Raw genomic sequence first — 20,182 nt, 5'->3', positions numbered from 1 at the left:
GTCCTACTGTAACACCTCCACACTGGTCCTACTGTAATACCTCCACACTGGTCCTACTGTAATACCTCCACACTGGTCCTACTGTAATACCTCCTCATTGGTCCTACTGTAATACCTCCTCACTGGTCCTACTGTAACACCTCCACACTGGTCCTACTGGAATACCTCCACACTGGTCCTACTGTAATACCTCCTCACTGGTCCTACTGTAATACTTCCACACTGGTCCTACTGTAATACCTCCACACTGGTCTTACTGTAATACCTCCTCACTGGTCCTACTGTAATACCTCCTCACTGGTCCTGCTGTAATACCTCCATACTGGTCCTACCATCAAACTTCCTCACTGGTCATACTATCAAACATCCTCGATTGTCCTACAGTCAAACTTTCCACTGGTCCTACCGTCAAACTTTTACACTGGTCCTACTGTCAAACCTTTTCACATGTCGTACTGTCAAACCTTTTCCCTGTTCCTACTGTCAAATATCCTCGATTGTCCTAATGTCAAACCTTTACACTTGTACGACTGTCAAACCTTCACATTGGTCCTACTGTCAAACATTTACACTGGTTCTACTGTCAAACCTCCTCACTGGTCCTACTGTCAAACCTCCTCACTGGTCCTACTGTCAAACCTCCTCACTGGTCCTACTGTCAAACCTCCTCACTGGTCCTACTGTCAAACCTCCTCACTGGTCCTACTGTCAAACCTCCTCACTGGTCCTACTGTCAAACCTCCTCACTGGTCCTACTGTCAAACCTCCTCACTGGTCCTACTGTCAAACCTCCTCACTGGTCCTACTGTCAAACCTCCTCACTGGTCCTACTGTCAAACCTCCTCACTGGTCCTACTGTCAAACCTTTACATTGGTCCAACTGTCAAACATTTACACTGGTCCTACTGTCAACCCCTTCACACTGGTCACACTGGTCAAACCTCTACACGTGTTCTACTGTTCTACTGGGATGTATAAAACACATTTATTAAGGGTGAGAGTCTCAACACCTTTTTCTGATATATAGACACATTGAACAGCTATTTTCTGCTGAAAGTTACATAATTGCATCTATATTCTAATAAAGGTTGCGGGCCTTTCATTTTGAAGTTATTCTCAGGAGAAGGGAATTATAATAAATATAGTATTCGCAGGTAACTCTTTACTTTGGTAAACGGGCAATTAACTCCAAAGGAATTCTCCTTCGATTGAGATACAACACAGAGCGCTGTGATTATCTATAATGAACCTTAATACAAGCAGTTTTCTACGTATATCACGCTCAAAAGGCATGTGACTTATGCACTTAATTTACTGATCAACTCAATTCCAGATACGATTGATACTAACTGATAGATGGGGACACTTCGCGTTCTCACTGTAACGTTAATCCTATGTGAAGACACAACAGGGGTGTCCTAAGATGTGATTCCGACGAAAACTGGCGGATTGCTGAAGGTCATTCATCCTTATCGGTTTCAGACACACAAGAACACAGACCCCAGAGGATCAGTGGCGTGTTATCAAGCCCAAAGGATTTCCAACCCGATAAACAAATCTTTCCTTATTTGGAAACAGTGAGTGGAGTCCTATTAGAGTCGACACTCATGGCAGACAGAACCTTCGCCATTATTACAGCACAATCTTGTTCCGAGGGTAAAGTTGTTTATAATAGGGTAGGATTTCATCTTTGATTTTGATGCTTTAAAGCAGTGCTGTTTGGTGTATGCTATTTGGATAAATGTTTTACGCCCTCGCAACACAGGTCATTATTAGAGTACTGGCGTTAAAATAGACAACATGGACAATAGGATACAGTGATGTAGTGGTACGTGTTTGTTTTATGGTCATTTGCGCACAATGTTGTTCTAAATTGATAGCACTACACTTCGTATAGCTATTTAAAAAAATCGAATCATTTCAAAAGTTTGTGTTCAATATTGTATATGTTTTACCGCCCAAACATTTGATAAGACGCTATTGGTTACTCTCAATTAAAGTCTTGTCGATATTATTTGAATTAGTATTATCTTTTTCTTTTTTAACAAGGGGGATAATTTTTAAGAAAGATTTTGTTTTTAGGGTATATAGATATCATTTCCAAACAGTGTGATTGAATGGGTTTTTTCCAGTTAATTCTGGTTGTCTGACGGATGTAGTTTGTCAATCGACAAAATAAATAAATAAATAAACTGTTCGGTTTGTGTGGTATAGCTAATTGAAAATAGTTATTACTTTTTAGAAACAAGATAATATTAAAAGAAGTTTCTGAAAAACATTTGAATTAAAATTCATTTAACACTATTAATATTGTTTGCTATACTATTAATCCATTCAAACCTATTTTGTGTATTAATAATAATCAAAGAGATATTGCGCAAACTCTCACAACTTGCTTGATATTCTCCTGACAATCGCTCAAAAGATATACCGCCTGTTTACTTATATTTGTCTGATGAGGTTTTGAAGCGCGTAAAACCTCAATGAGATCGCTTATACTATCATTGATACTGTCTGTAGGCTATGTATCCGTTTTTAATGCCTAACAACAAAATATTCATGTCCAACTGCTTGTAAAAATCTGCAAGATCCCATCTGTAATCATTTCTGTCTATGGGTACTGACAACATAATCAAGATAGAATGATATGTTCTTTCAAACCCGCTTTGTTATCTTTGCAACTGCAACCTAATACGATTATGTTTCAATACAATTTTGTGTCGTTGATATAAAGGTCATGAGGCGTTAAAGGGGTGGGACGTGAGGAATTCGTCAGGACATATGATGTTATGATGCATTTTTCGGTGATGACTCTTTTCCAGCTTTACTGTCTTGTCCTACTGTCAAGTCCAAAACAAGTGGAGTTTTTTTCGGGTCGCTGGATAACCTGCCTCAGTAACATTTCGCTCCGCTAGAGGCTGCGCTTTCTGGTAGTATTTGTTGCATTAACAGGCAATCCGGCGTCATTTCTCGGGAGGCCGTTCGGAACATAAGTTAATGTTTCAAAATGAAAAACGTCCATAAAATATAAATATTTCGAATATATTTCCGTAGATTAAACAACTGTATATGATATATTAATGTCAACTTCAACTTTGAAAATGTGCAATAAAATCTCACAATGCCTTTTTTCTTTGGAGCGACGACTTCAAAATCAGACGAATCATGTCACTGTTGAGAAACATTTCAAATGGAAAGGAGTAGATTCTCTGAAAATAGTAAGAACACAGAATACAGGCTGTAATTGTTTTGTATAAGAACTTTATTTTTCCGTTTAAAATATGTAAAGCTTGTAAACTGTACAAAGCGTATCGAGAAAAGATTATTGACTGCAACCTCATGGGCACAGCATGTACAAATTCCCAAATCACCACTCAATTTTGTTACCACATACACATTTACAGACCGGGGGTGGGGTCGTTTACTTTTCGTTTGCATTATTCATGTTAATATACTTAGATTTATGAATTAAAGATAACAAATGAGAACATTTATGATGATATAAAAATGACATGAGGCTACACGTTTAACTCAATATCTTTGGCTTGAATCTCAAGTATCACGTGCTCTCAGCGTGTCCAGCCCGCCCGCCATCTATACTACGTACGATTCCACTAGAACTGGTTATAACAGCCGACAAAGTGGGCGGAACTCAATTTGTACGTGAATGACAGTTTTCTGAATTCAGAGATGATTGCGTTAGATTACATAGCTGATCCAGCTTCAGTGTTCTACTTGTACAGTAACTGGACAAGGGTCAACAGTCGTGATCAGACTAAAGTACCAACAATCCGACACGCCGGATTTATCGAGATCTGAATAACAGTGCAAAATCAGGGGAGACTTAAAGATATTGACGCTGATTTGCCCTTTTTAAACAACTTTCAAATTCACAGCCGGGCAGACCCCACTTATAAAGAAATGTATCAACTCAGTCAAATTTTCAAATAGTTAAATTACATTACCCTTACCTTATTTTTTAAGCATTAATGACATAAAAAGAGTAATTATGAATACAACGTCATTTTTTACGTAATTTTAATGTTAATTCAACGTTTGACTTTTTTACGTTACGTTGAAGTTTTACGACTCTAATTCAATTTTATTTTCATGCATGAAATATTTCTAACATCAATTCAACTTCAAATATCCCTCCTTGAAATTAGTCGACATATCATAACGTTTAAAAAAGTCATAGCAACAGTAAAATGTTATCAGAATGACATTATTTCTTTCAGCGTTGGAAAATTCGCTGTGTAGACAGTAGTATCAAAACCGATCGTTTGGGGCTATTTTGAACACAGGAGTTATCTTTCTTGCCATGCTTAAACCGTGTTGAAACATGTAAGCCTCAACATAAGCAACCTGACCGCTACGAAGTCCTCGGAGTTGAAGAATAATTTTACGTGCGTTATTTTATCCTGTTCAAAATATATGCTTATATGATTCTGTATCGAATGCAGTTTGAATATTTTATAAACTTTTTGTTGATTTTGAAAATTAAGTTTTAGTTCGTACTTGTTCTTTGAATTCGATGTAGATTATGTTTACGACGTTACACATGTAATGACGCCATGCATGTCATTACGCAAGATGTACAGTCTCATAAATCACTGCTTGCTTGGTGACTTTATATGTAGCATATGTACATATCACGCACTAACGGTAAAATGTACATGTTGTATAACTAATAATATTCATTCCGCAAAATCTTGTTATGTCGACATCCAATGAAAGCCACAAAACATTATACGAGATAACGATTTGGTAATGTTTTGAATGCCTAGTAGCTACTGTTCGTGCAATACGTATGGCAGGAAGCACTTCTAGTCCCAATCACAAGATGAGTCGGCTATAACAGACCATGTCACAGAATATAGTCAAGTGCTAAACTGGGACACCTCTAGATCAGTGGAAAGCAAACCATGAAAGGTAGTTGACAGGGAAGATAACTTAGGCCTGTTACAAATCGTGTCACAAAACAACCATTTAGTGGACTAGGACAACACTATGGTGGGGATATTCGAGTAGGTCTAATTTTCGCATGGATTTTTTCGCATGGATTTTCGCGATAAAAAATGCACTTACTTGCACACCTTGAATACGTCTTGACAAAATCATAGACTCAGTATGCAGATACGAGGAGACACGTTTGATATTTTTATGTACATCAAAAGGATCAAAAGCGTAACGTTAAAATTTAGCGGCTTTGAAGGCTGGTGTTGCCATGACATATTCCAGAGATGGCGAGAACGCAAGTGAGCGTAACTCTTGGAGTCTCGACGATTACTACACAGTGATAGGGTAATAAAGTGGTCTGATGGTAATTTATGAAGAAAATAAACTCTTTTATTTGAATACTCTAATTAAGGGAAATGTATTTCAATATTTTTGGGAAATACCAAAATCAATGACCTATAAAAAGCTAGCGGTAGTGCGTATGTAAAACAACCCAAATCATGGACATGTATACCTGATAAAGCTTAATATCTCACCAGCAAAAAATGTTCAACAAATATTTGATACTGCTAGCTGTGACGCCATGTGTTATGTTTTCCATCTAATCCAGGAATATATGTTTATACGACACAATATAAACAAACAAAGACAAATCGGAATTGAAAAATAACTTTGAGTAAAGACAATAACAGGAACTGAGGAGACACAAAAATAATAAGGAGGTGCGATGAACTCATAAACTGATATCGGATGAGCCAATGAGGCCAACAACGATCTAAACCACAGTAAGCAGGTCATCAATACAGAAACTGAACGGTAGGGCGTAAGAATTGTACCTGCTGCCCCCATTGTAGGATCGTAAGAGTCGACTAAATTTGGGATCTTATCTTTTCTGTTCTTTCTAAACAACTTTCTTCTTTCTAATGTCTCCCTTGACAGTGCCTCACTTTTGGCCTTTAGCTGAGCGTTCGCCACTGTGAGGAAGGCTTTTGGTTCTGTCCGCTGGCCGAGACGTTTCTTTTCCTGCTTAACGCCCAGCAATTTAGGAGTGGGACAACTGGTTCGCCCGTTGTCAGTATAATGTGACCGGGTGGGGTGTCCTGCTGGGTGTCTTCGACAGTATGTTTCAGTGAGGTAGCACTATACAGTCGGCATCAGTTCCGCGCTATCACAAGGAGACAAACGCGAACATATCGCAGCCTCCCAAAACACACACGGATACACTACACGCATGTATCTTGCACACATGGGAGGCCGTCCTTGAATGACCATAGCTGTTGATAGGACGTTAAACAATACTAAACCAAACTAAACCAAACTATATTTGTCTTTGGTCAGTTCATGCCGCCGCTTTTCGTGGTGAAAATTCATCATTTCACAGAATGTTTTAGGATTAACAAATTCTTTGCAGTATCGTTGATTTATATGTTGTTGTTTTTTTACTTATAGTATTGTAGACGTTCGATTTTCGCAGTTGCGCTATAAGCCACCCATAAGATATTGTCGTTGTCAATATCGATAGCGGTAGGTGTACATATGCTTTCATAAATGGTCTTAATGAACTTGCAGTTGCCATCAAGTAGAAGGATGTGACAATTCATAGCATCAGCAATGACAATATTCCCTACGCTGTCAAAGGCCACGCTACATGGGGAAAATGCTTTTATATTGAGGTGTAGTCCTTTCGAGATGGCCCCGGAGTAACGGAATACGAGATATAGGTCTTTGTTCAACACCAGCACTTGTTTAACTCGGACTCCAGTATCCATTAAGTCTACAACTGCAACATTGCGTGTCACAGGACACTCACGGATTCGTTTCGTGTCAGAAACCACGCACTTCTCCGACTTGGCCTTGTCTGTGGTTAAGACTACCTTCCCGTTCATAGAGAACTTTGTAATACAGCCTTTCGTTCCGACGAGGACATGGTTGTCCATGGTAACACAGAGGCATTTAGGAGTGTCGTCTATACGGAACCTGATGATGGGTGAACCGGAAATTAACTCGATGATACTTTTATCATTATTACATGCAGCCCAAATATGGTTTGTTTCTCGTGCGATACTTATATCTACGATTTTTGTATCAATTCGTATGTTATTGTGTCCCTTCAATTCCGTTTTGAACATGTGTATTTCGGAATACATGGTAAAAGGATAACACAGGTGTGTCTCCCGAGATTGGTTGCAACACAGAGCATTAGCCACCAATCGAGTATGCATTCTCCCTAAAACCCTGACTTCCGGCAGCAGTCTGTACTTTGAGGACGGAGGATTATGTTTCATCTCTAATTGTACCTCGCTAGAAAACGAATGTATCTGACCTGAGTCAGGAGACACCTGACTTGTTGACTCACTTGATGTTGTTCGTGTACCAAACGCCTTCTCCAGGAATCCTCGGTAGGATTTAGTTGGGTTGAAGCTTGCAGAACGTAGTATCGGTTTGTCTGACGATTGCACGCCAAACCTCTTAACTTCATCTCTAGCATCAAATAGAGTTACAGCTGATGCAGTCTGAAGAAGTCGTTTACATTCTCGTAACTGTTTACGTAGTTTGGTGTGTCCCTCTTCAAGTTTACGTTTGTAGTTTGACAACAGGCGGGTGTTATCCTCCTTACGTTGCTGGTAGAGCGACAGAGTTTCGGCTGTCATAATGTCAATCTCTTGTTTCAATATTTCAGCTTGACTAGTTGCTTCAACTGCAAGATTGTCGAAATACTCGGAGTTTGTCTCCAGTTCATCAATGGTGCTTTGTATGTTTTTCTGACTTTGAGGAAGCTTGTTTACTTCAGTATCTTCTACAAACCCTCGTATGTATTGTGCTATTCCGGCCGATATATTACTAAGGTGAGACATAGTGTGACCCTTATGAACAGTGGTGACACATTTCGTACACGCCACATCCTGACACTTCTCACAGAACAGTTTCAATGTTCTACCTTTATGATGAACACAAGTATCCTGCCCTTCAGGACGAACGACGACCTGTCCTGATTCAGCCATTGTGTAATTGTTTTAGCTCAGCAACATCTGTTAGATATAGGAAGTACTGTTTCCATTTTACTGTGTCATGGCATGATGATCATTCTGAAATGAGCAGAAATCAATCAGTTCAATGTTATTTATTCACATATACATTTCACAAACTATATCAAACTTTTTACAGAGAATTGATCCAAACCCCTAAAACCTATTATTAATATATCTCATCTATATGATCGCATAAACGGTGAGTTATATGTCTGCTTGGATATCATTGATCACATGACAGGAAAATAAAACATAGTGCATGAGTTTCGCCGGCCTTATTCAGAACCTCTCGAAAAAATGTTTCAGTACCCGCACAGTCGAGTTCCGACTGGCTGAGGCAGACGACTACATCGTGCATAAACCTGATCATCATGTACGCAACAAAATCCTTTTATTTCCCTTCCATTAATCATGACTTTACTTCGGCCTTAGCTCTTGTGAAACATGATAAACTTGGGCAAATAAATAATTGGTTTTCCGTACAACAAAACGTTACACTGCACGTATCAGTGCAGGTCAGAGTATAGCTGTAGAATAACAAATTCGCAGGTCCTTTAAATTTGCAAGCAAGTTCCTGTGTGTAACCTTACAAAATAATTAACAAAAAAACAAAATGTAATCAAGGAATACTCACAGTTTTGGTTCTCATCACCGTTGTATGTAACATATTTTGTCATGATTCGTCTACAGATAGTGTCACCCGTCTAGTCGCTTGCCGGCTTGTTTACCTATTTACCTGGTTAACTATGAGCTAGGTCAAATGTCATTGTGGAGATCATTACTTCCTGGTCTGCAATGGTGCCGACAATCAAAACAATTTATTATAAGATTATTTCCACACGGGTCAGACAATGAGTGCACTCGTTACAGATATCTGGGTTAAATATCAAAAGAGATTTTCAATCGAAAACCTTACCATTCTATACTTTTTTTTTTAGAAATTTCTCGTTTACGAAAAGTGTCGACGGTTCCCGATTGGTGGTGGATTTTACACCTACTACAATATCTATGTACTCGCTACTCAATATTGGATATTGCACAATTATGACAACATGTATTTTAGGTCTGTTTGTAGTGACATATGTATCGTATACAGTTTTTATTTATTTCATATATTTTTAATAAACGTTAACGATCTATTCCATCAGCAACCAGGCAACGTCGAGGTGATTCATACGGTAACCATGTATCCAGAGCCTATCCTAGTACTCCTGGTCATCCAGTTGGGGAACGGGGGTCGGTAGGTGGTGCCGTCTGTTGGAGAGAACAGCAAGGTTGTTAGTATTCACTCCCTAACAATTGTGTTGTGACAGAAGGAAGGAACAATGTCTATTCATGTGTGCCTCCTAGTACTCCTGGCAGTGGTGGTCAGCTGTCAGTCGAGGAACGAAGGCCTGTCAATATGGTTCCACTGAGGATGGTCAGTGGCAAGTTAGATCAATGGCTAAGTGTGTCTCCTAGTACTCCTGGCAGTGGTGGTCAGCTGTCGGTCGAGGAACGGAGTCGCATCAATATGGTTCCACGGGGGATGGTCAGTGGCCAGTTTGAGAAATGGTTAAGTGTGCCTCCTAGGACTCCTGGCAAAGGAGTCAGCTGTCAGTCGAGGAACGGAGGCCCGACAATGTTGTCACTCGGCAACTAGCTAGCACCACAGAAGTGCCATTCACCCAGTCAGTTAGCAGCGGAAGCGCACCCTGTATTACTTCCGTCTGTGATGGGCAGTTGTCGGTCAAGGAACCACAGCCTGTTGAGGTTTCTTCTGGAAAACCTCCTTTCAGTAAAGGTAAACCGGGTGAGAGCGGTCAATGTACACTGAACAGACAGGAGAGTGTGACAATTATGTCATGGAACATTTGTACGTCAGTATGTGACAAACTTGAAGATCCGAAATTTGTTGAAAGTGTAAATATCTATGATATAATTTGTCTATATGAGTGCTGGGTTAAATCAGACGATGATATATCACTGCCTGGTTATTGTATATATTAATTTCCTCGTATCAATGCCAAAGGGGGTGGGATTATAATTTATGTTAAAGATAGATTGAGTGAAATTTGTACATTTGTTGAAAATATTTTAGATTGCATTGTGATTTTGAAGTTGAAATGCATTGGCGAAATTGAGACTAAACATAATACTTATATATTTGCATGTTACTTCCCACCGATAAACAGCACTTTTTATGAAAAAAATGATAAAGATCCATTTATATTTCTAGAAGAATGTGTATCTAAATACCATACACATGGTGATATCGTTTTAATAGTAGAACTGGTGAGGCTGATGATTTTATTAGATTTGATCGAATAGGAGAATTTTCTGCTGATATGTTATCAAATATTTTTAATTATATACCAGACGTGAAGATGCCCAAACGTTTTAACGTAGATAAACATGTAAATCAGTTTGGTAGACAATTATTAGATGTTTGTAAATCAACCGGTCTTAAAATTGTTAATGGTAGACATCCTGGTGATCCTAAGGGAGATATAACATTCTATAATAGAAATGGAACTAGTCTTATTGATTACGTTTTAGTTCAAGACGATAAGGTTGATTTTATCAAAACATTAAAGACAGGTGAGTTTAGTCCCTTTTCTGATCACGCACCGGTTACTTTTTCATTGTGTAATAATTGTAAAGGAGTTGAAAATGAAAAACTAAGTAACAATTCAAATGACAAGAGACAAACAAGTATAAGATGGAATGAAGAAAATAATAGTAGAATTTGTGAGTTATTGCTAGAAAACATTGATAGGCTAATACAGTCATGTGATACTACTGAATGGGACCAAGAAGGAATTGATGCATGTGCTAACAATTTTACAAGTATTTTAAATAAGTTAATTGTTCCTTATTGTACCCAAACAACCATACATAAAGGCACAGGTAAGCAGACTAAGGTTATCAAGGGAGATTAGCCATGGTTTATGGATTCCTGTAAACAACGATATAGAGATTATAAATATGCACTGTATACTTTTAATGTTTGTAAATCTAACGTGAACAGAGGATTACTAGTAAATAAAAAAAATATATAAGAAAATTGAATATAAGTTAAAAAGAGAGTATAAATGTCAGCAAGGAGACATGTAAAATTATTTAAGAAAATACAACCCGCGAACTTTTTACAAAACGTTTAAGAAACGTAAACAAAATTTAAATGTGGATTTAAGAAGATTTTTACCATCACTTTTATTCATTGGGATCAGGTGAGCATTCGATAGACAGGGACATATCCGACTATCTTAATGATTATGACGTGAAGTCGGAGGATCTACTTCCTCATGAACTAGATATAGAAATAACTGAGATGGAGATTCTGGCTGCTTTTAAAAAACTTAAAGCTAACAAAGCTTGTGGACAAGAAGGAATTTTTAATGAATATTTTATCAATTGCAAAGATATTTTAATGCCATGTTTATTGTTATTATTCAATAATATATTCAAGTCTGGTTGTTTCCCATCATCGTGGTCACTTGGTAATATAGTTCCTGTTTTTAAAAAAGGTGACAGTAATAACACGGACAACTATAGAGGTATCACCTTGTTAAGTTGTGCTGGTAAACTTTTTACTGCTATCATAAATGAAAGACTTGTATCGTTTGAAATGAAATATAATAAAGTAACAGACGCCCAGTTTGGATTTAGAAAAAACGCTTCTACTGTAGACGCCATTTTCGCTTTACAATCTTTAATTAATCGTAATTTTTTAAAAAAAACGTCTCTATTGTTGTTTTATAGATTATACAAAAGCGTTTGATTTTATTAATAGACATAATTTATGGTATAAAATGATCAAAATAGGTGTAGAAGGTAAACTTCTTAAAGTGATCAGATCATTATATAAAAGTGTGAAATGTTGTGTTAAATATAATGGCACTGTCTCCGAATTTTTTGATATTGAAAACGGATTATTTCAGGGGAAAATATTATCACCCCTTTTGTTTGCTATATATGTAAATGATTGTGAAATGCAGTTTTTATCAGATAATTGTCCATTAATGAAATACAGGATATCAAAATGTGTTTACTTATGTATGCAGATGATATGGTGATGATTGCTTACAGATGATGGTGATTCTGCATCTTGTGACATCCTTGACTTGTAGTCCGTCACTGCTGTCATTCTAGTCGCGAAGCCTCATTTGACGTCACCAGGTGATGGCCAGCCCTCTTCAGATGCTTCGACCCTTAATCACTACATCCTCCGGCTGGTGGGTCAGTAGTGGTGGCCAAACCACTACTCGTCTATGTCGGCTTCCACATCGGCTCATCTCGTTTGTGCCATAGCCAGCACGATGCTCTCTCTGCAGCTTCTCCCAATCGTCTGATGGCGGTAGCTCTTGCCCTCCCAGTGAGTCCTATTGACCGTAGTGTCCTCCACACTGACTGTGCGGGGAAACCTCTACAGCCAACCTCCACTGGAAAGAGCCATACTGTCCATCCTCTGCTCCTGCACTTTTCCATCAGCTCATCATACTTGGCTTTCTTCCTCTCGTGAGCTTCCTCGCAGCCTTCCTCCCATGGTACGGTGAGCTCTATGGCGATGAGGTGTCTGGATTGCTCTGTCCAGATTACCATGTCAGGCCTCAGTGTTGTTTCCACTATTCCTGGAAACACAAGCTTCCTGTCAAGGTCAACCTTCATCTCCCATGTTGACGCCCGTTCAAAGATGGATGAGGTGCTTCGAGGCTTCACTGTGGCTTTCTCCCCNGAATTTTTTGATATTGAAAACGGATTATTTCAGGGGGAAATATTATCACCCCTTTTGTTTGCTATATATGTAAATGATTGTGAAATGCAGTTTTTATCAGATAATTGTCCATCTATTGAAATACAGGATATCAATATGTTTTTACTTATGTATGCAGATGATATGGTGATTATATCTGAAACACCAGAGGGTTTGCAAACAATGTTAGACTCTCTTGCAAATTATACCAAAAAATGGGATTTGACCGTAAATACTGGGAAAACAAAAATTGTCGTGTTTAGAAATGGAGGGATATTAAGGGGAAATGAAATATGGTTTTACGAAGGAAATAAATTGGATGTTGTCGATCAATTCAATTACCTTGGTGTACTATTGAATTTTAACGGAAAATTTAGACATACTCAAAAGCAAGTTGCTGACCAGGGGAGAAAAGCTTTGTTTGCATTATTAAATGTCTGTAAGAAAAAATATTTTAATATAGAAACTCAATTGTCTGTTTTTGATACTTATGTAAATAGTGTTTTAAGTTACGGAGCAGAAGTATGGGGCTTCCATGCCGCACCAGACATCGAAAAATTGCATGTGAGATTCTGCAAACAAATATTAGGATTACATAAAAAAAACTAGTAATGTTATGGTGTATTATGAACTTGGAAGATATCCCATGAAAATAGTTAGAAAATTACGAATATTCAAATATTGGATAAAACTGAGAAATGTAGGAAATTGTATTCTAAGGTCATGCTATGATGATATGCTTTGTAATAATGACATTTGGTTAATGAGTGTAAAACAAGAATTATACAGAATTGGTCTTGGAAATGTGTGGGAATCCTCCAGTTTAAATAATAGCACTTTTCATATAATAAAAGAACGTCTTTGTGACATATTCAGACAAGAATGTTTTGAAAAAAATCAATCTTCTCCTAAAGGAGCATTGTATCAATATGTGTGTGATTTTGGTCACCAGTACTATTTATCAAAACCTGTAAATATAAATTATTTAAAACAAATATGTATAATTCGAATGTCTGCACATAAGTTAAATATTGAGTGTGGCAGATATAATAGAACTGAAAGACAAAACAGATTGTGTACAGCATGTGACCTGAATGATGTCGAGGATGAGTTCCATTTTATTTTAAAATGTCCTTGCTACATTGATATAAGGTTGAAACTAATTAAGAAATATTATGTAAGACATACAAGCATGTATAAATTAATTCAACTGCTTACTTGTGAGAATGTATCTGACATTAGAAATCTGAGCAAATTTTTAATACAAGCAAACAAAAGGAGATCTGAGCTGATTGCTGGTTAGTGTTCACTCTCCACGGTGTGAAATACACGTACATATCAGTATAGCATACGTGTATTTCACATATGTGTTACGAGCCCCTGTGGTCTATTTCATATCACACTGGTTTTACTAGTTGTCATTTGCCTATTGTACTACTGAGTATAGCTTGCTGTGTGACTGGTAGTTAGAATCGAGCACCATAAATACTAATTCACGACACCGTGCGGTCTCGCTATAATAAACCTTCGGGCATAGTGTTTTCGAGATTTTCGGTGACGATTGTCTCATTCAGTCATTTGGTCTAGCCTTTCAATATTTCAACATGTGTCGTTCAACACAAGTATCTATAAATATTACTATAGATATTGTCAAGTATAGTTCATATATGTTTGTCTTCAAAAATCCATATTTGATTACAAACACAGTAATGCAAAAAATGGTTTATGTATTGTTTCAGATTCAGGTTTTTGTCATTAACTGTAAATAAATTAAAAGACAGACAATATGTATTCCACAGCGTCAACGACTTAAAGATCCGTAAGAAATCACGGAGAGCTATATTTTCATCGAGAAATGATTACATTTGATTGTCTACCGTAATGCAAACTTACAATACAATCGAAACAAAAGGAACGGAATCACTATGCTTAGTAGAAGGATACAAATAACACACACGCAGGTGACTGTACCTATATAATTTGGTAATAGATATAATAGGTCAAAAAATAAATCGCACTGCAATATACAGCTGTTTCGTCCATCTAGGAAGCATAGCTAGGGGCCAAAAAGTTGGAAATCGAAATTGTCTAAACTACAGTAGAAACAGTGGGACATGTCGGTTTAACCCCTTAATCTATTGGTTTCAAAATTTAGAGGAGGACTACTTAATTTCGAATTAAATCATTAGAAAAGTGTGTATATTATGAACCCTAGGCATTTCACTACTCATGAGATAATTGTGGCGACCAAGGTTACGGCAAACCTCGGTGACTAAAAAAATTGCCAGCAGAGTCTAAACCCGAGTATCTTGAAAGATGAACGTAACAGGCATACGTTATGCATTGTATTTCATCACATAATGTACTGTGTTATCCAGTGAATATATATCCATGTCATATGGTTTTTTTGCGTATTAACCCATGCAATATGACCTATCAGCCATGTGATTGATTTAAGTTTCAATTGTTTCAATTGTGACGTCTAAGACAAGTACATGCAAGCTTCTTACCTGCGTAGAACCATCAATCTGACCAGCAGACATTGATACCGAACCATCCTTACGAGAGTCACATGTGATACAGGAGTCGTTTACCAATACAAACAGCATTGTTGATATTTACCAAACAAACAACAAAATTCCCTTTTTACCATACAAACAACATACATGTAATTCATTTTCCCATAAAAATAACATAGTTCATATTTCCCATACAAACAACATAGTTCATATTTCCCATTCAAACAACATAGTTCATACTTTCCATACAAACAAAAAAGTAAATATTTTCCCATACAAACAACATAGTTCATATTTCCCATACAAACAACATAGTTCATATTTCCCATTCAAACAACATAGTTCATTCTCCTCATACAACAAGCATTGTCCATATTTTCCATACAAACAAAAAAGTTTATATTTTCCATACAAACAAAAAAGTAAATATTTTCCCAAACAAACAACATTGTTCATTTTCCTCATACAACAAGCATAGTTCATTTTTTCACGAACTTGTGAAGTTGTGTATGCATGTTAAACATGATATTTCATAACATTATGTGGTGTAATAAATTGATAAAATTGACATGTAATAAGCACCGGAAATGAAAAGTATTATTATGTTTATTACAAGTCTATCACAGGGATTCGTTGCTAATGTCTAAAATACACATACACGTTTTTTGATATTGTCACAACACCTAAGCATCAATATAGCATATATTTATTTTAGACTTTTGCAACAAACCACCTTGATTCATTGTTGCAAAAGAGCATTTTATTATAAGTTTCATATATATACCGGTAAAGTATATTATCGGAATATTTTATTGCTTTTCAAAGACACAACTATCATGGTTTTAAGAGCGTAGAAATGAAGCTCCGCATAGTCTTGGTATATAAATAAAGTAAGCTTAAGACAATATGGCATTACGTAACATTTCAATGGACCGGAAAAGAACTTAACATGTTATAAAGCTATTGAACTATATCTAAAGTCAAGGCCTTTCTACAAACCAATAAACTTCTTTTTTGTTAACTAAAATACACGTACAATATGTCCAAATTACATATGTTAAATTGGGATTTTAAATATGACTTATAAGGCGGTTGCAATTTAGAATAGTTAATTGAACCGTAATTTCCGTCTTACAGGTACGCGCTCCGTTTTTACTTTTATATCTGTATTATTTATTTTGGATGTCTACAATTAATGTATATAGACGACACCTGTTAATGTTCCATATACTTTTTGGAGGGCTGTCACAATAACGTGATACCGGCTTGACACTCGGTTGTGACATTGAACTTTACTAACGGCAGGTAAAGTGCTATCAGAGACAGATTCTGGTGTCATACGTCTCTGTGCTATTAATAGCTGTGACCTAGCTTGTGCTAATAATAACTTATAGTCACTATTTAGATAAATACACATAAGGGTCGGACGTTTGATATGTAATAGTATATAAGTCTTAGTTTATATCGTTGTAGTGCTCTCTTTGCATTTCTGTTGTGTCTGATAACAGTCCTAATAAATAGCTATAAGGATATGATGGCCGGAATGATATGAAGATTTCGTTCCAAATCTTTAAATTACACAGAGATCATTTCAAGTATGTAATAATAGTTATATATGTTATTACCGTGGTTGTTATTGTCGGGAGTCAACCAATTTTAAATGCAGAATTATATGGTACAGAAAGATCTCGGGTTAGCAACCGTGGCATTGATATATTTAATTTGCACTAACACACCTTATTGAAACTAGACCGAGTTTCCTCTGGGCCTGACACCAGACTTAAATTTTGACAGATAGATGGCATCTTGACAAGTTTGGTGTCAGAGCCAGAGGAAAATCGGGCTAGTTTCAAACTAGGCCTATATATATTTATTTGTTATCAATTACTGTTAGAATTCCTTTTTGTCTGTTCATTGTGCATGCATGATAGCCCTTGTATAATTAATAGTTTAAACGTTATCGTTGGGTGATTTTCGTTTATATGTAATTTGCTTGGCTTGTTTGTTTGAGAGAGAGAGTAGTTGAAAATGTTGGGGAGTGTGTTGCCTATTTCTTTACAATTAAGAACTACCGATGCAATACACGGATCCCTATCAGATATACATGAAACCGACACGGAATTGTTGATTGCCGACTGCACGATCTAAATTAAAAATGATGCTTGTTGCACTCGCTGTACACTTGAAAACCAGTAAACCTCAATAACATTCCAAGACCAGCCTTTAATTATAAAACAGATCAAACATATATAGCTAGAACATTTGCAAATTAACACAATATCGATCGGGGTTATTAGCCAAAGAGACCATCTAAAAGACGAGCACATGCAGTCTCGGACAATGTCTACATGAAATACCCAGAAAATGAACTATTTATTTATCGTATCGGCAACAATTTTAATTTTCACTAACCACTTGTTAAAGTTCATTACCCTTTGAGGACGTTGTGATCGTTTCATTTTGAAACGAGTGTAACTATAGGATTCCGTTGGATATCGATGTTGAACAATGCATTCCTTTGAAATTTTACAATTATTTAAGAGATATAACCTCACAAAATGATAATGTATTGTTACTTCATACATGGGGTTCTCGTTTATGAAGTAGAAGACGCCCACCCTTCCGGAACACCTGGACTACTTCTCCTATTACTTTTTCAATGGTCTCCATGTAAATACCTTTAGAACAAAGAAATCCTATTGGCCACCGTGTGACTTACTAACTCTTGCTGTATTTCTACTGCGTCAAAGGTTTTCCCTACAGTTTTCCTAACAAGTCTGTGGATGACTGTTTTGTTTCCCACTTCCAGGCTGGGTGGTTAGTTGCCTACAGTAATACATGTCTGTGGCTGGGCTCTAAAATCGATGTCCTGACTGATCTTATTAATAAGTCCGTGAATGTTTTGTCAGATTGTGTGTCCCGATCTGTGAATTGACTGAATGTATGTTGAAACAACACAACGTATGGCTAATAGTTAAAAGTAACAACAGTACACACTAAATATCGGTATCTATCAAGTGTAAAAGGGTAATACAAAACGTAATAGGTTATCTAGCCTAAGAGTGGGAAAAATAATTTTAAGACAGCTCAAAATAAACATCTGCCTTAAATTGAGAGAGCTAAGATAGTTGGAAAAAGATAAAATATGCTAAAAATGAATTACACTGCATCATACAGCTCTTTCGTTCTTCTATAACTCATCGATGGTGCCAGGGACAAATTAAAATTGGTCTTAACTACTGTTGAAACAGAAGGAAGGTGCATAAAAAGCCTTAATTATAAGAATTTCATTTAGTGAAGTGTTTTATAAATTTAAAATTGCAGACCAAGTTTTAAGACAATATATACTTTCCTTTGTTTTGGAGAAGATTAGTGGAACAATACAATCTAAATGTTAATGCAAGAGCAAATGTTCTGACAAAATAACGGGTTTAACATAACTTGTTCAGTATTGTTTGCATTAGAGTTGGCATTCTATCAATACAACTATTGTTATAATTCTAACCCCAAAGTTCCGTAATGCTTGGCATGTCAAGTATACTTGTACTTTACTTTGTTTCAGGAACTGGGCGTGATCATGGCAAAGCCAATCGCACTTGTAGTAGATAATGGATCGCATTCATGTAAGGCCGGATTTGCTAACGAAAATACCCCTCGTGTGTTCATACCATCCATTGTCGGTCATCCTCGTGATGAGTTGAAAGGGACGTCGAAAAAGGACTGCTTCATTGGAGGTGAAGTCCGAGATATCAGAGAGATGCTGGCTTTGCGGAACCCAATAGAATTCGGCGTCATCAACAACTGGGATGGGATGGAAAAACTATGGCAGTATATATTTCATGATCAACTCCGAGCACCTCCGGATGAGCATCCAGTTTTGTTGACAAGGCCCCCACACAACCCCAGAGGTGTTACGGAGAAGATGACAGAGATCATGTTCGAGACGTTTAACACCCCCGCACTTTATATAGCGGTCACCGGCGAACTTTCCCTACTCTCGATTGGGCAGGATACTGGCCTCGTGTTGGACTCTGGGGAGATTACAACACACGCTATGCGTATTTACAAGGGACGTTGTGCGTCTCTTCGATGTGATCGTGTGGATTATGCCGGGCAAGACTTGACATCATATCTCACAAGAAAGCTACGGGAGAAGGGTTGTAGTTTTACCAAAGGAACGGAATACGATGTTGTACGAGACATCAAAAGGACGATGTGTTGTGTGTCTTCCGACTTTGAGAGTGATCTATCCTCCTCTGGTACAGAAACGATATATCAACTACCTGATGGTTCAAAAATAAATATCGGTAACGAACGCTTCCATTGCCCAGAAATTCTCTTTAATCCAAAAACAGATGGAATTGAGTTCCCTGGGATTCACGAGCTTATCAATATAACCATCCAAAAAGCAGACGCTAGTTTGCACAAAGACATGTACAATAACATTGTGTTATCTGGAGGAACAACCATGTTTCCTGGAATTGCTGAACGTCTCACTAAAGAACTAAAATGTGGTCTCAATGTGACGGCCGAAGTGAACGTGATAGCCGACAAGAACCGGGATTATTTGGCATGGACTGGAGGCGCAATGGCTGGAAATTTATCAACATTTGAAAAGATTTGTGTTAAAATAGAAGAATATGACGAAGTGGGACCTGCTTTATGCACTCAGAAATATTTCTAATGTGGCGTTTGCAAAATATATTGATTTATGGGGAAAACATATTTTTCGATTTGTAACGGTCTTTTATTTTTTATTTTGGGAGTATATTAGAGAATCCAAACCTATTCCGTCTTTGCGTATTGCAGAGTTATCTCCTCCTATGAGCAGGTATTGATTGTTACGTCATTTGTTTGTGAGAGTAACGTCATCAATTTTTGAGAAAACGACGTAATTTTCTCACACAAACCAATGACGTAAACAATCAATACCTGCTCTC

The 20,182-nt window shown here is 37.2% G+C and overlaps 1 protein-coding gene across 2 annotated transcripts in view; it reads left to right on the top strand.

Moving 5' to 3' along the window:
- LOC110443769 (actin, muscle-like) overlaps nt 1-20,078 on the top strand; it is a 23,528-nt gene extending 3,450 nt beyond the window's left edge. The window contains exons 1-2 of one of the 2 annotated variants that reach the window (XM_021488171.1): nt 16,281-16,547; nt 18,805-20,078. In XM_021488171.1, coding sequence (XP_021343846.1) covers nt 18,820-19,926 — 1,107 coding nt within the window. In that variant the 5' untranslated portion in view covers nt 16,281-16,547; nt 18,805-18,819 and the 3' untranslated portion in view covers nt 19,927-20,078. Of the gene's footprint in view, nt 1-16,280; nt 16,548-18,804 lie in introns of those variants that run through there. The other variant, XM_021488172.1, reaches the window with a different exon arrangement.
- The last annotated feature ends 104 nt before the right edge of the window (nt 20,079-20,182 follow it).

The sequence above is a fragment of the Mizuhopecten yessoensis genome, unplaced genomic scaffold, assembly GCF_002113885.1.
Source record: "Mizuhopecten yessoensis strain PY_sf001 unplaced genomic scaffold, ASM211388v2 scaffold716359, whole genome shotgun sequence".
Classification (NCBI taxonomy): domain Eukaryota; kingdom Metazoa; phylum Mollusca; class Bivalvia; order Pectinida; family Pectinidae; genus Mizuhopecten; species Mizuhopecten yessoensis.
The sequence above is the reverse complement of the archived record's forward strand: the minus strand, read 5'-3'. Positions and strand labels throughout refer to the sequence as shown.